Source organism: Chinchilla lanigera, unplaced genomic scaffold (genome assembly GCF_000276665.1).
Source record: "Chinchilla lanigera isolate Chin_1 unplaced genomic scaffold, ChiLan1.0 scaffold00053, whole genome shotgun sequence".
Classification (NCBI taxonomy): domain Eukaryota; kingdom Metazoa; phylum Chordata; class Mammalia; order Rodentia; family Chinchillidae; genus Chinchilla; species Chinchilla lanigera.
The window spans coordinates 15365994-15379876 of record NW_004955454.1 but is presented as its reverse complement, the minus strand read 5'-3'; the positions used below and the strand labels follow the sequence as shown (position 1 = coordinate 15379876).

At 37.6% G+C, this 13883-nt stretch overlaps 1 protein-coding gene across 2 annotated transcripts in view; it reads left to right on the top strand.

Annotated features, from left to right (window-relative positions):
- Positions 1–7224, top strand: part of LOC102013249 (short-chain dehydrogenase/reductase family 16C member 6-like) — a 28892-nt gene extending 21668 nt beyond the window's left edge. Inside the window, exons 6-7 of one of the 2 annotated variants that reach the window (XM_005396087.2) lie at positions 5389–5490; positions 6554–7224. In XM_005396087.2, coding sequence (XP_005396144.1) covers positions 5389–5490; positions 6554–6680 — 229 coding nt within the window. In that variant the 3' untranslated portion in view covers positions 6681–7224. Of the gene's footprint in view, positions 1–5388; positions 5515–6553 lie in introns of both variants that reach the window. The other variant, XM_005396086.2, reaches the window with a different exon arrangement.
- The last annotated feature ends 6659 nt before the right edge of the window (positions 7225–13883 follow it).

The window sequence follows — 13883 nt, the reverse complement described above, 5'->3', positions numbered from 1 at the left end:
GCACACTGTCTTATAGCTAACTCCTGGAAGCAACCCAAATGCCCATCAACCGATGAATGGATAAAAAAGATGTTTTTATATATAATGAAGTATTACTCAGCCATAAAGAAAGATGACATCGAGACATTTATAGGTAAATGGATGGACCTTGAGAGCATAATCATAAATGAAATGAATCAGACTCACATGTGTAAATACTGCATTATCTCTCTGGTGTGAGAAATTGAAAATGTAAATAAGAACCAAAATGTACGATAGATACTGTGAAACAGGAAGAAACTGTTCAAAAGGGAAAGGGACTGAGGGAGTGGGGAAGGGAAAAGGAAGGCAGGGAAAGAAAAGTGAGAAAAGAAGGATAAAATGAGAGCAAAGCTTTGTAAATGGGGAGGGCTTTGAAAGGCGGGGGTGGGAATGGGGAAAAGAGGAATCAAGGTATGTCAGGTACAGATGCAAATTCCCTAAATGGAGGTGATCACTACATATACCTGGACTGTAACAAGAGCTTAAATAAAAATCAGAAGCCTGTAGAATATTCTCCAGGAAAAACGCATATGATGCCAAGCCCCAAAGCAACCCTAAGTAAACTTGAAAGGAATGAAATAATATGAAGTATATTCACCAAGTAGAATGGAATGAGAAGGAAATTTGAGAAATGTATAAATCCATGGAAATACATCAGAAGTTATGAGGTATAACTGAAACAAAGGAAAGTCTTCCACTTAAGAAACTATAAAAAATAAGAGCACACTGAATCCAAAGCAAGAATAAGTAATACGTGTTTAGCAGAAACAGGTGGATAGAGAATAGAAAATCAAAAAACCAAAAGTTTCCTTCTTGAAAAGATCAACGAAATTAACACAAATTTAGCTATATTGACTGAGGAATGAAAAAAAGACTTGAACTACTCAAATTAAGAATAAAGAGAGGCTGTCAATATCATTACGGAAAGTAAAAGGGTCACAAGGAAAAACTATGAAAAGTCACAGGCCAGCAAAATAGGTGCCTTAGATAAAGTGTAAAAATTCTTAGGGAGACAAAGCCAACAAAACTGACTCAAGGAAGAAAAAGACTTAAACGTACTTAAAACAAAGTTTTTAAATTAGCAACCTAAAAAATCCCCACACAATAAAAGCCCAGGTCCAAATGGATTCCTGGAGAAGTCTATCGAATATTTGAAGAAAAATTACATACTAATATTTTTTTTAATTTTAAAAATAAAAGGAGGAAAATATTAACAGACAGACAACACTTTACAAAATAGCAAAGGAACAGTACAGACAGTACGGAGTTACAAAGTAGTAGGGAATTAACAATGCTTGTTGTATTACACATTGATATCTTCAAAGTGGTTTCTCATGAAAACAGACATAGACATGCAAAGCTAATCAACCAAGGACTCATTGACAGTTTCTTTCAGCAAGGAAATACAAGACAGTAGAACAGCCATGTTAACTATCCTGCATATACATACATACAAACTTTCTCCTTCTTTCCCTTCTCTTTTCATACTAATATTTTAAAAACTCTCTCAAAAAAAATTAAGAGGATGGAATACTTTCCAATTCATTAGTGAATGCAATGTTGCTTTGATAGAAGACCAGATGATAAACACAGAAATCCTTAATGAAATACCAGAAGGTTGAATCCAGAGACATATAATAATGATATATAGCATGGTCAATTGGAATTTACCCAAGAATTGTCAGATTTGTTAATATTTTAAATAAAATAACACATCATATCAATATATTAAAGGATAAATTTTTCATAATCATGTTAAAACAGAAAAATCCAATACACTTTCTCAACAAAAACACTGAAGAAACTAAAAATAAGGATCTTCCACACTGATAAATGACATCAGTGAAAAATCCACAGTTAACATCACAGTTAATATTGAAAATGGAATGCTTTATGCCTAAGATCAATAACAAAAATGTACTTGGAACTCCTACATAACAAGACATTTAAGCAAAAGAGGAAATAAAAGGTGTGCAAAGTGGGAAGGGAAAAGGAAAAGCTAATCTCAAATGGTATGATCTTGTTTATAGAAAACCCTGAATACACACACACACACACACACACACACACACACACTATATCTAAAAAGTAAATTCAGCAAAGTGCCAAGATCAATAAACAAAATTAATTTAAAAATAAATTGTATTTCTACACATTTGTAATAAACAGCTAAAAATAAAATTAATAAAATAATTCCATATACAATAGTATGAAAAATAATAAAATAAGGATGCAGTTGTAGCTTGCCTGGTGGTATTCATGAGGACATGGATTCAATCTTAGCAAAATAACAATAACAATACCAACAACAATAATAATAGATACTTAGGAATAAATCTAAGAAGGAAATACAAAACTTATAAAATAAAAAGTATTAAAAATCTTTGTTTTTTTATTTTAAAGAAAATACTACAAAAAAAGAACAATAGCAAAATAGAAACAAAACAATGCAAGGACATTAAAAATGATACAGAGTTTCAAACCAAATGATAGAGATTGACAGTAGTTGCTATATCACATATTGTTATCTTCATCGAAGTTGCTCAGATTACCAGATGTAAGAATAGAAGATTGGTCAAATCATTAAAGGGAATAAGAAAATAATAATTTAAAAGAATATTAGAGACAACACATAGTGTCACTAGACAGGATTAATCCAATGGTTGTTGTACTGCAAATTGTTGTCATCACATAAGTTGCTCAGATTACCAGATAGAAGCATGCAAAACTGGTCAAACTATTAAAAAAAAAAACTTTTAATCATTAACTGTTCCCCTCAATAAACCATCAGACACAATAGCAAAATACAAACAAAACAATGCAAGGACATTAAAAATGACACAGAGTTTCAAATTGTTGTCACCACATAAGTTGCTTAGATTTCCTGATATAAGCATGCAAAATTGGTCAAAATATTAAAAAAACTTTTGATCATTAACTGTTCCCCTTAACCAGCGGTACAGTTATGCCACCGATCCATATATATATATAAAACCTTAGTATTTTCTTTTTCTTCTTTGAAAGAAGACTTAAGTGGAGAAAACTTCATTCACATATTGAAAGATTTAATATTAACATCAGATTTAATGTAACTCCTATCATAATCCTAGTTGCCTTTTTTAGAGGACTAGACAAGCTGAACTTACAGTTTATTTTAAATACAAAGTACCAGAAAGCCAGTGCCATCCTGAAAATGAAGGAAGTTGAACTGAATTGTACTTCCCAATTTCCGAACTGATACAATGCTAAACTAATCAAGACTGTGGTACCAACATGAGGATGGACATTCAGATCAACAGAACGGAACTCAGAGTCCAGAACCAAACCCTTACGTTTATCCTCAGCTGCTGTGCAAAGATAATTCAAGGGGAGAAATGATAGTTTTTTCAGCAAACAGTTCTGAGACAACAGGACGGTTGTAGGCAAAACTGAAGTTGAAACCAACCCTTACATGATATACAAAAATTAACCCAAAATGGACTAAAAACCTAAGTGTAAAAGATCAAACCATAAAATGCTCAAAGGACAATAGTATGCATCTTCATGAGGAGGAACCCTCAAACATTACTGGTGGTGTTGTAAATTAATAGCTGCTTTGAAAAATAGTTTGACAATTCCTCAAAATGCTAAACATGGCCCACTAATTTGTGCCTAGGTATATATTCAAAATAAATGAAAACACACATGGCCCCCTGTAAAGTTGCAGTTCATGTTTATATAGCATTATTCATAACTAAAAAGTAGAAAGCAATCTAAGTATCCATTGACAGATAAATGGATTAACAAAATAGAATATTTATGGAATAGAATATATGTGATGCCAACTAGAGACCATACTCATAAGTGAAATAAATCAGACCTGCATGTGCAAGCACCACATTGTCTCACTAGTATAAAACCTGAAAGAGTTAATATAAACTCGGAGGTATGACAGACACTGTGAAATGATAGGAAAACGCTCAAGGGTAAAGGGCAACTGGGATGTGAGAAAAGAAAAGGGAAAGAAGGAGAAATTTTGTATGTATGTACACACAGGATAGTTAACATAGTTGTTCTACTGTCTTCTATTTCTTTGCTGAAAGAAACTGTTAATGAGTCCTTGGTTAATCAATATTGCATGTCTCTATTTTCATGAGAAACCACTTTGAAGATATCAATATGTAATACAACATGCATTGTTAATTTCCTACCACTTTGTAACTCTGTACTGTCTGTACTGTTCTTTTACTATTCTGTAAAAGGTTGTCTGTCTGTTAATATTTTCCTCCTTTTATTTTTAAAGTAAAAAAATAGAATATATGTGATGCAAGAATTCAGCAAAAATCAATGGAAGTATTCTATGAAAAGTAATTCATTATATGAAATTTATAATAAAGATAACACATTATTTTTATAAATCATTTCTATACATGCTTTATATCAATATATTATGTGTATATATATTTATTCCTATGCATACATTTTGGCTTACTCTGTTTCTAACATTATTGAGAAACAATAACATTAGTAAAGATTGATATAAAGCTAGATTGTCAAGGTCACGGAAGGAAGGAAGCAGCCCACAGTGGTAGTTAATGAAGGCTATGATGTTAAGTGGTGACTTTTACAAATTCAAGGTCCCTAAGCACGGAGAAGTTGACAATGTCTCCAGAAAAGGAAAGATTATTAATATAAGAATGATTAAAGATTAAAGAAAAAAACTAACATATAGATTATATTTGTGGATAAATGTTGGAGACCTTTAGGCCAGAGTTCTAAGGAATTTTTTGAAGAAAAACTGTAAGACTGATTGGCAATTACAGATTATTGATCAGATGCCAAGCGTGAATTGAGATAAACAGAATTTTTCAAAGGAAAGTGATTCAAGCAATTGAGACAACAATGTAAAAAATATAAAATGCTAAAGAATACCTTATGGGGCTTTCTAATCTCATTCATTTCAAAGCCTATTAATCTCACAAAGGTCTAGTTCTGCTTAATGCTGTAACAATGGTCTCCCTAAAATGATAACATTACACATATTCCAGCGATTGTTTTGGTAAAATAAGTTTTGTGGTTTTGCTTAATACAATCATTTGATGTTTGGGAGGAACAGAGAGGGAAGAAAGATACAAAATAACCTAAAAGTCATTGTTTCGCTATGTTCAGTTCATCACATAGTAAATGAAAGGTGGAGGTTGATCAGAAGAGGTTTAAAAACATTAGCACTGATACCAATGCTGACGAAGAGAGGAAGCATTAGACTACTTCTTCTTGACGATTTTTAGCTGTACGTGTAATTCCATGGCTGAAATTTAATAACTGATGCTCATGATGACTGTAAAACATACTACTCTGATGATAAAACTGTTGTCATTGTTACTCCAGGTACCCGTTTCTGTTACCTATAATGGAGCCAGAGCATGTGGCCCAAAAAATTCTCAACGCTATTTTAGAGGAAAAAGTTTACGTCATACTACCCAAGTTTATGTATGTTGCATTTGTCCTTAAACAGTAAGTTAATAACGACCTCACTTTCCTTCTGCTCTGAACAAAGTGCTACTTCTTTGATCTAGAAAAGCAACTCCACATATTTTTAACGATGAGAGGGAGACATTTGGGGCTGCAAGGACAATTTACTGAACTATTGCTTGTTGTGTCTTAGTTATTTCAGAGAGTGACAAAGCTTAGCAATCTTCAGGCTTTACAGAGCACACATTTGTTTCAACACAAAAACAAATAGCACCCAAATTATTTGGGAGGCTTTGTGGTTTTGATCTGCTTGCTCACTTGTTTTATATTTTTGGTTTTGGTCAATGTACTTTGACTAAGGTGAGTTCTATTTTGAAAAGAAAACTAAAAGTCCCGATTGTGGTGCAAAAAACTCGTGGGCAAATTCCTCATTCACTTAGGGAAACAGTTCCTACACCTTCCTGTGAGGCCCATGCGTGAGCTCTGTGTATCTATGAATGGTTCAGCCCGAGAACCACATCTAGCATTCACAGAGTGCCCAACACATGCCAGTTACTGTGTTGACGGTTTTGTCTGAATTTTACCACATTTAGAGAATTCGAGGCTCAAAGAGTAATCTTGGCAGGGTTAGGTAGCTAATATGCGTCAGAACAAGGTTTCAAACCAGTTTTCCATCTGAATACCGCGCATAAGCTTTCGCCATGGACCTATATTCCTCCCTGCTGTATGTACACATTCTCTCTCCTATCCAAAATGCTAGGCACCGCAAGAGTTTAGAGTTCAGGTTTCTTCAGATTTGGGAATATTTGTGTAAACATAGTGAGATTTCTTAGAGACTAGACCTAAATGTAAGCCAGAAGTTCATTGATATTTCAGTTCCACTTTACACTCATACCCCAAAGGTAATTTTATACAACATTTTTAGTGTGTCTGCATTTTAACTGTGACTCATCCATTGGGTCAGGTGTGGAATTCTCCACTTGTAGTGTCATGTGGGTGATCAAAAAATTCATAAAGTAGCCTCTTTGACCACGTTAAGGATCTTAACAGACAATAACCTTTTTTCTCTGCTTCTATCTAGACTAATCTCTCCAAAAATGATGATTGCCCTGGGTGAGTACCTCGGAGCCGACACGAGCATGACTTCTTTCAAAGGGCGAGTGAAAGCACACGAACCTCAGACGGAAACGGAGAGGGAATACAAGTAATTGTACCTCCAAAAGTGGCAACCAGATAAAAAGTGTTAAAGGATAGATTATTTGAAATTCCTCCTAACACTTCAATCATTTCAGTCTACCGAGAATCACTGATGCTCTCAGAAGTGTGAGCTTATTCCCAGGAGACAGTTTACATGCTGATATTTTTGTAAGCATTTCACTCATCTATCCAGTTTTCCTGTCATTTTTCAGCCTGATAAGCATCTTCAGCTGATTCTGAGTATATATTTATAAAAACATTAATGTAAATTGGCCCTAGTTTAATTTTTATCAGATACTTTCAGGGAAGAAGTGACTCTTAGTAATAACCTTCTGAATCCGTGTTTTATCATGTTTTTCCATGTGAGATTTAAAGCTACATGTTAATGTTGTATTTAAGAAAAATAACGTCTGCTTTGCAAAGCGAAGGTTTATTTGCATTGCCTCCTAACCCCTACTATGGTTAGATGACCATAGGAGTCACTTGTGCACTTCTGGTTTGTGAACTGAAGTTATCTTCAAATAAAGTCAATAAAACGATATTTCGGTGGATGTACTTGGACGGCCACTCTTCTGAACGTCTATTTTCATGAGAAGTGCGCCGCTTGGCAGCTATGCTCAGAGTTCCCGGCCCTGTGGGCATGAGCACAGGTGCCACGCTTGTCTGTACCAAAGCTGCCATCCGAGGAGAAAATGTGTCTGGACATCTGTGCTGACAGCTGTGTGCGCTGCTACAAGTCCTCGCCCCTGGCCAGGGGGAGGGATGCCTGCTGCTGACTGTCAGTGCAACGGCCCCTGCTCTGAGCCGGCTGCTGCTCTGCAGTGGTGTCCATGAAGGATTGGTTCAGAGGTTCCCACAGACAAAATCTAATGCTCAGGTCTCCTATATAAAAATGGCATCTTCTCATATGCTTTAAATTATCTCTAGATTACTTGTAATATCTAATACAAAGCCTGCACTTCAGAGGTGCAGATCCAATATATTCCTCAACACCCATGTATAGTAGCTCATGCCTGTAATTTCAGCACTCTGGGAGGCTGAAGCAGGAGGATGGTAAATTCAATCCCAGCATAGGCAACTTAGTGACTTAACAAGACCCTGTCTCTAAACAAGAAAATTAAAAAAGGGCTGAGGATATACCAGCAGTGTAAAGACTCTTGGTTCACTTCTCAGTACCAAAAAGAATGGAAGTACTGGGCACTTAGTACATTTAAGTGTGCTTTTTGTAACTTTATGGGATTTTTTTTCTGAATATTTTGTATCCATGGTTGGCTGTAAATGTAAGTGCAAATAGGGGACCAACTGATTTAACAGCTGTCCACATAACTTTGCCCTAAAGTTCACATACTGTTATGAAATCTAACAAAAGCAGCAGCACTGAATTGATTTCTTTCCACTAAGTTCTCTAAAACTACTGGATTATGACAAAACTTGCCACCTCACCAGCACTCTGCACTTAATTCTTACTACAAGTACGTCAACTTGGGAAAGTAAAGGTTCATCTGGAGGTGTGTGACTTTGAAAATGAACATGTATATTTGCAACACATCAATATTATAATTGGTAACTACCTCACCTTACAAAAGCCTTCTTAACCATTGCATGAAAAATGCTAAAAATGATAATAATTAAATATGTGAAAACAGTATTTAATAATGAATAGCCATCTTAAATGCTTATGAGGCAAAAGATCGTGGTGATTCTATGGAAATCTTCCAAGGATTTTGAAAAATTACAGTACTTTATTTTGCCTACACTGGTTTTTTAAAAATAAGCCTTTTGTTTTCCTTAAAACTGGAAGGAAGACAGATTTGGGCTTCACATAAAAAGAAAATGTCTAATAATAACAGCTGTCCAGGATTAAAATGACTGATTTGAGTGTACAGAGCTTTCCATTTCTGAAAATCAAAGGAAGTTATTGACGACATCATTTGGCTAATTTCCAATCCTCAACATCGTCAGGAGTAGCAAACGCTTTGAGCTCATTTTTGCAATAAATCTTTATTTCAAAACTAAGCGGAAAATGTAAATCCTTATGAAATACCAAAAGCACAAATAAAACGCAGTAAAAGAAAACAGGAGATTTTGAAAACAACTGCAGAATTTGGAAGAAAAACAATGAAAGGAAAGAGGAAAAGATAAGAAAATGGAGACATCTTTTCTTAGAAGAATTACGGCGCAGGAGGAAACCTGCCTTTTTTCAGAGAAATTTTAGAAGTTTCTTGGAATGAATCTTCCCTGAAATAAGAAGCAAAATCAAGAACAGCAAGTGGTCCTTAGCCCGCAGTCCACCTTTGGTTTACTGAAGAGGAAATATTTAGGGCTAGGTCTGAACAGTTCACTAAGTCAGAAGGGCTTTAGAGGGAGTGTGAGAAAGAAAACAGTGATAAACTAGGCAGATAGGAGAGGAGCTCCGAAGAAGCGACACACCTCAAAATGAGCAGTGTACTGTGTTTCTGTTGTGTGTTGTGTGGGATGGCTTATCTTTCCTCTCTGTACACAAGATTTTCCAGATAGTGCCCTGTAGAGATGACTGTGTTTGGGGTGGTACAACTAGCAACGTCGAGTACGGCCTTCAAGTGCATCCAGAATGAAAGCAGAGTCTGCCCAGTAAGGCCCCCCAGGCCTATATCAAGTGGATAACAGAAAGAAAGGAAGGAAAGGATAGTGTGGACGTTACACAATTTTATCTCCAAGTGAAGAGAAAGATGCCACCAGAAAAACCACAGGAGCAGGAGCAGGAGCAGGAGACAGATCCCTGGGGCTCTGTGGTCCCATCAGATTGGAGGCTGTCCAGTGGAGGGGTCTGAGTGTTGGGGAGAACAGCCACACAAAGGTGGGATGAGGTTCAGAGCCCAGTACAAAATAAGCGTGGGACCCTTTCATCAAAAAGCAAAGGGAAAGGGCCAGAAAAACAGCAAAATTGACAGCTTCTCCTTTAAAAAATTGTTTCACTTATAAAATATACTAATGATCATTCCAACAAATAGGAAACAACATGAATTTACAAGTGAGAAAAATATAATTATATTGTTTCATAATCTTATGTAGTATAACAAATAGTTGCTTATGAATGTGATGAATTAGTCATAATTTCGCGATTAAATTTGGAGGAGCGCACTGAGCCTTGAACCCAGGACTTTCAAACTGAGTTATATGTCCACTCCTTTTTTATTTTTTATTTTGACATAGGGTCTTACTAAGTATCTGACTCACAGTTTAGCGACTGCATTTGCTAGACCATCAAAATCTATAGTTTCAGCAACTTAATTTCATTAATATAATTGAAAACAACGTCTGTCATTCTAGGTAAATAAAAGGTTGCAGATAATTTTTAATTTTGAGAAAGAACTTTCTGTTAATACTACTCTTAACAGAGTATTACAAGCGAGGACAACATAGAGAAACATACAGAAATGAAAGTAATGGGTTTTTTTCTATCCCCTGCAACAATCTTTAAGTTTAACTTATATCTCCTGGCCTGTGAGCATTTGCTTCACAATGCAACAGCAATTTCCAGACAGAGAATTTCTAACTCTTTGAAGAATTCTAATGCCTCTTTGATATACTTTCTTGAAATGTCTGAAAGTACAATTTTATTTTATATTGACTTACTGACAAAGTTTACTGGTTAAGCATTGGCAATTACTATTTTAGTGCTCAGATGGGAGAGTTAATATTTGTGCAGCTACATTCAATAATACTTGGTCTTTGACAAAAGGAGTCAAAAACATACATTGGAGAAAAGATGTTCTTATTAATAAATAGTGTTTGGGAAACCGTCCACATGCAGAAGACTGAATCTAGACCCATGTCTCTCACCATGTACTAAACTCAAATCAAAATGGAGCAAAGAACTAAATGTCAAAACAGAAACACTCAACCTTCTGGACACGTAGAGAACTCAAAAACTTAGATGCCCCACAAAGTAAAAGATCAAAATAGGCAAGTAGAATGAACAGACCAACTAGCAGCTTGTCCAATGTCACACACACAGCGAGGGACAGAGCTAGATCTCGTAGTGACCACCCTCTCTCTAACTTAGGCTGGTCCCAGAGGATAACTGTATGACACTTGCTATTCTCCAGTACAGAAAATTTGCAAAGCAAACTGATCTGGTTAATTTTGGGCAAGGCTACTATAATTCCTAACCTACTTCTGCAAAACCAAAGCTATAAAATCTGCTAAATAAACTGATTTCCAAAGTTTTAACATCAACATCATGACCTTGACTTTTTCTGCTTGGTAGTTTTACTCAGCTGTGATTTACACTGACCCTGCAGTTTATGCAGCATACACTGACATCCTCCAGTACCTTTGACGCTTAAATGCCTCAGTAGACAAGTGATGATAGAATACTTCGACATGATTATGCTACCAGCCTCTAAGCACTAGCCAGTAGTTCATTTTCCTCCTGAGTTTCTGCCGAGTCAATTTTTATAACTTTTCAGGCCACCTTCCCTTCCTTCTCTTCTTCCCTACCTGTTATGATTTGGATCTTAAATGTTCCCCATATGCTAAAGGCTTCACCACCAGCCTGTGGCACTGCAGGGAGATGGTAGAACCTTAGAAGCTGGGGCCTAGAGGAAAGCAGTTGGGCCCTTTGGGGCGTGCCCTTAAAGAGAATTTTGGAACTTGGCCTTCCTTTCTTTCTCTGCTTCTCAGCCACCATGCAGTAAGCAGCTCTGCTCCACCATGTGCTCCCCACCATGATGTTCTACCTCAACACAGGCCCAAAAGCAATACAGCCAAGAGACCACAGGCTTAAACCTGTGACACCACAAGCCAAAATCTTTCCTCTTTTCACTGATTGTCTCAGGCATTTTTCCAGAGTGATAAAAAGCTGACTAATATAGCATCCATCCCCAGGACCCCACTACTCAGGAGCAGGTAGCTTTCAGGAAAAGCTAGGCTGAGTTCCAAACTTACCCTCAAATAGTACATGAGTAAGGACCCAAAGGGGGAAAAGGAGAAAGTCAGGTACACTGCTGCTGATCATGGCGGGAGTCAAGTGCCCCTGATCATATTTTGGGGAAAATAGACCTTTCTGTGTGACAAAGCTAAGTAAGTGATTCTCCAGAAGTCATTACCAGTATCATTTTGTGAATTGTGAAGATAAGATCCAGGCATGACATATGCAAAAACCATAACTATAAATTCAATAATGAAGACGTTCTCTGAGAATGAATCTATCTCAAGGATATGAGTTTATTGTTAGACATTTGACCAATCAATTAAGTCTGAAGGTTCCAGGTTATTTGACTCAGAGATGCACATTCCCGCTGCACATGGAGTGCTTACCATGGGGTGAATGGAGAGGATGGAGAGAATTAGGGTGGGGAAGCGAGAGACCAGGCCCAGTGTGAAAACCTCTGGTTCCGGTGGGTGGGAAGAGAGCACGTCCCCTGCGTCAGTCTGCAGCCTCCTGCTCCTCCTCGGCCAAGGGTGTGATCCGCCACACTCTGCACATCTCTGGAAGCTGGCAGCTGGCCTCCAGCACTTTGGGTCCCAAAGGGCCCACAGGGAAAGTTCACAGGGTCTGTGCCAAGAAGGCCTTTGAACCTAGAGAAGAAAATCTTCTTATGGGCTTGGTGTTATCAAACCCTGCCTTTGTGCTGCCAAAAATAACCGGTGTTGCAAGAAATAGAACTCAAGAATAAGCATGCTGTCCCACACGTGATTACACAGTGACTGACTCAACTCGAGCGCCAGGTAAACATTCAACCCCGCAAAAGAACCAGCTCCTTTCAGAAACCACATTGTCCACACAGACCAAGGCAAAATAATACTCTAAGTGATAAGGCATTCACCTGGGTGTCATCATCTTTATCAGAAACAATAAAAAATAGATAAAACAAAGAAGACTTGAAATAGTTGTCATGGTTTTCCTTTGGCCATAAGAAGCACAAGTCTTTCTCAAGACATTTTTATTGAAATAAAATTCAATTTTATTAGAATTAAACGTTAATTCAGAAAACGTTAATTCAGAAACAAGAACACAAGTGCATACAACTAGGTAGATTTTCATATGGTGAATACAACTCTGAGGTCACGCCCTTGCTCTAGATAGAAATCAAGCAGAACTCAAAAATTTCCTTAAGTCCTCTGTCAGCCAGGACTTCCCAAAGGTAAGCACTGTTCTTACCTTCATTGTAAGAAACAATAAAAGGGCTTGATGTTTATGTAGTGAAATCACGTAGTATGCACATGTATGTGTCATTCTTTGCCTCAGTGTTAGGTTCTTGAGAGTTATCCACAGTTGTGCATAATAATAATTAATTCTTTTTCTCTTTTGGCTTAAATTTGTTTTATATTTATTTTTATTAGTACATAATGCTTACATTCTTCGCAAAGAATTGTATGTACATAACGCATCTTAATTCTCTTTTTTGTTGCTGTAGAGTATTCTACTATAGGAACGAACACATTGCCATTTCTCTAGGTATTTGGTCTGTCTTTCAGTCATTAAAGAAAAATGTTTGGATGCAGAAACATGCTTGAATAGAGGAGGAGCCACACTGGAATTCTCAGAGAAAATCATCTAAAAACACAGGTCACTGGAAAAAAGGAAGGGACAGACATCTTGATGCCAAAATCAATCTGAAATGAGAGGCTTGCAGATCAAACAAAAACATAGGCATGGGACTTTATACAATGGAGAAGCCGCCCACAGGGCTGCCTGTGGGCCTTCTGCCTGTGCGCAGAGCAGGAACCACCGTTCTGGGAAGTTCACAAAAAAGCTGGAGGACTGCAATAGCACGGCAAGCTCAAGCCATACAGGATAAATTGCGGACACAAGCCCCCTCGTCTCCTTTTCCTTCCTCCAAACAGAGGACATTGCTGCCTAGCAACCAACTTCAAGGGCACACTCGGGACAAGAGACGGAAGCGGCGGCTCCCTCCCGGGTGGGCTGCCAGGGTTGGGGACCACAAATTAGAAGGTGAAGCCAGAATCTCCCTGAGGCCCGTGCTTGCCCTGCCTTGAGGGACACTTTGGAATGAGGAAACTCCCACTTTCTCCCTCCCTGCTGAGATCCTGACGGTCCCCAAAGCTGAGGCACTCCCAGGGCGGGATGAGCCCTGCGGAGGACAGCACAGGGCGGGCCAGGACTCAGGGTGGGAAAGGATCTGAACTTGTTTCTTCTGTGATGTTCAACTTGTTCGCTGCACGACACTGCTCCCTGCTCCAGGAACAGTACCCGCCACCTCCCCCTG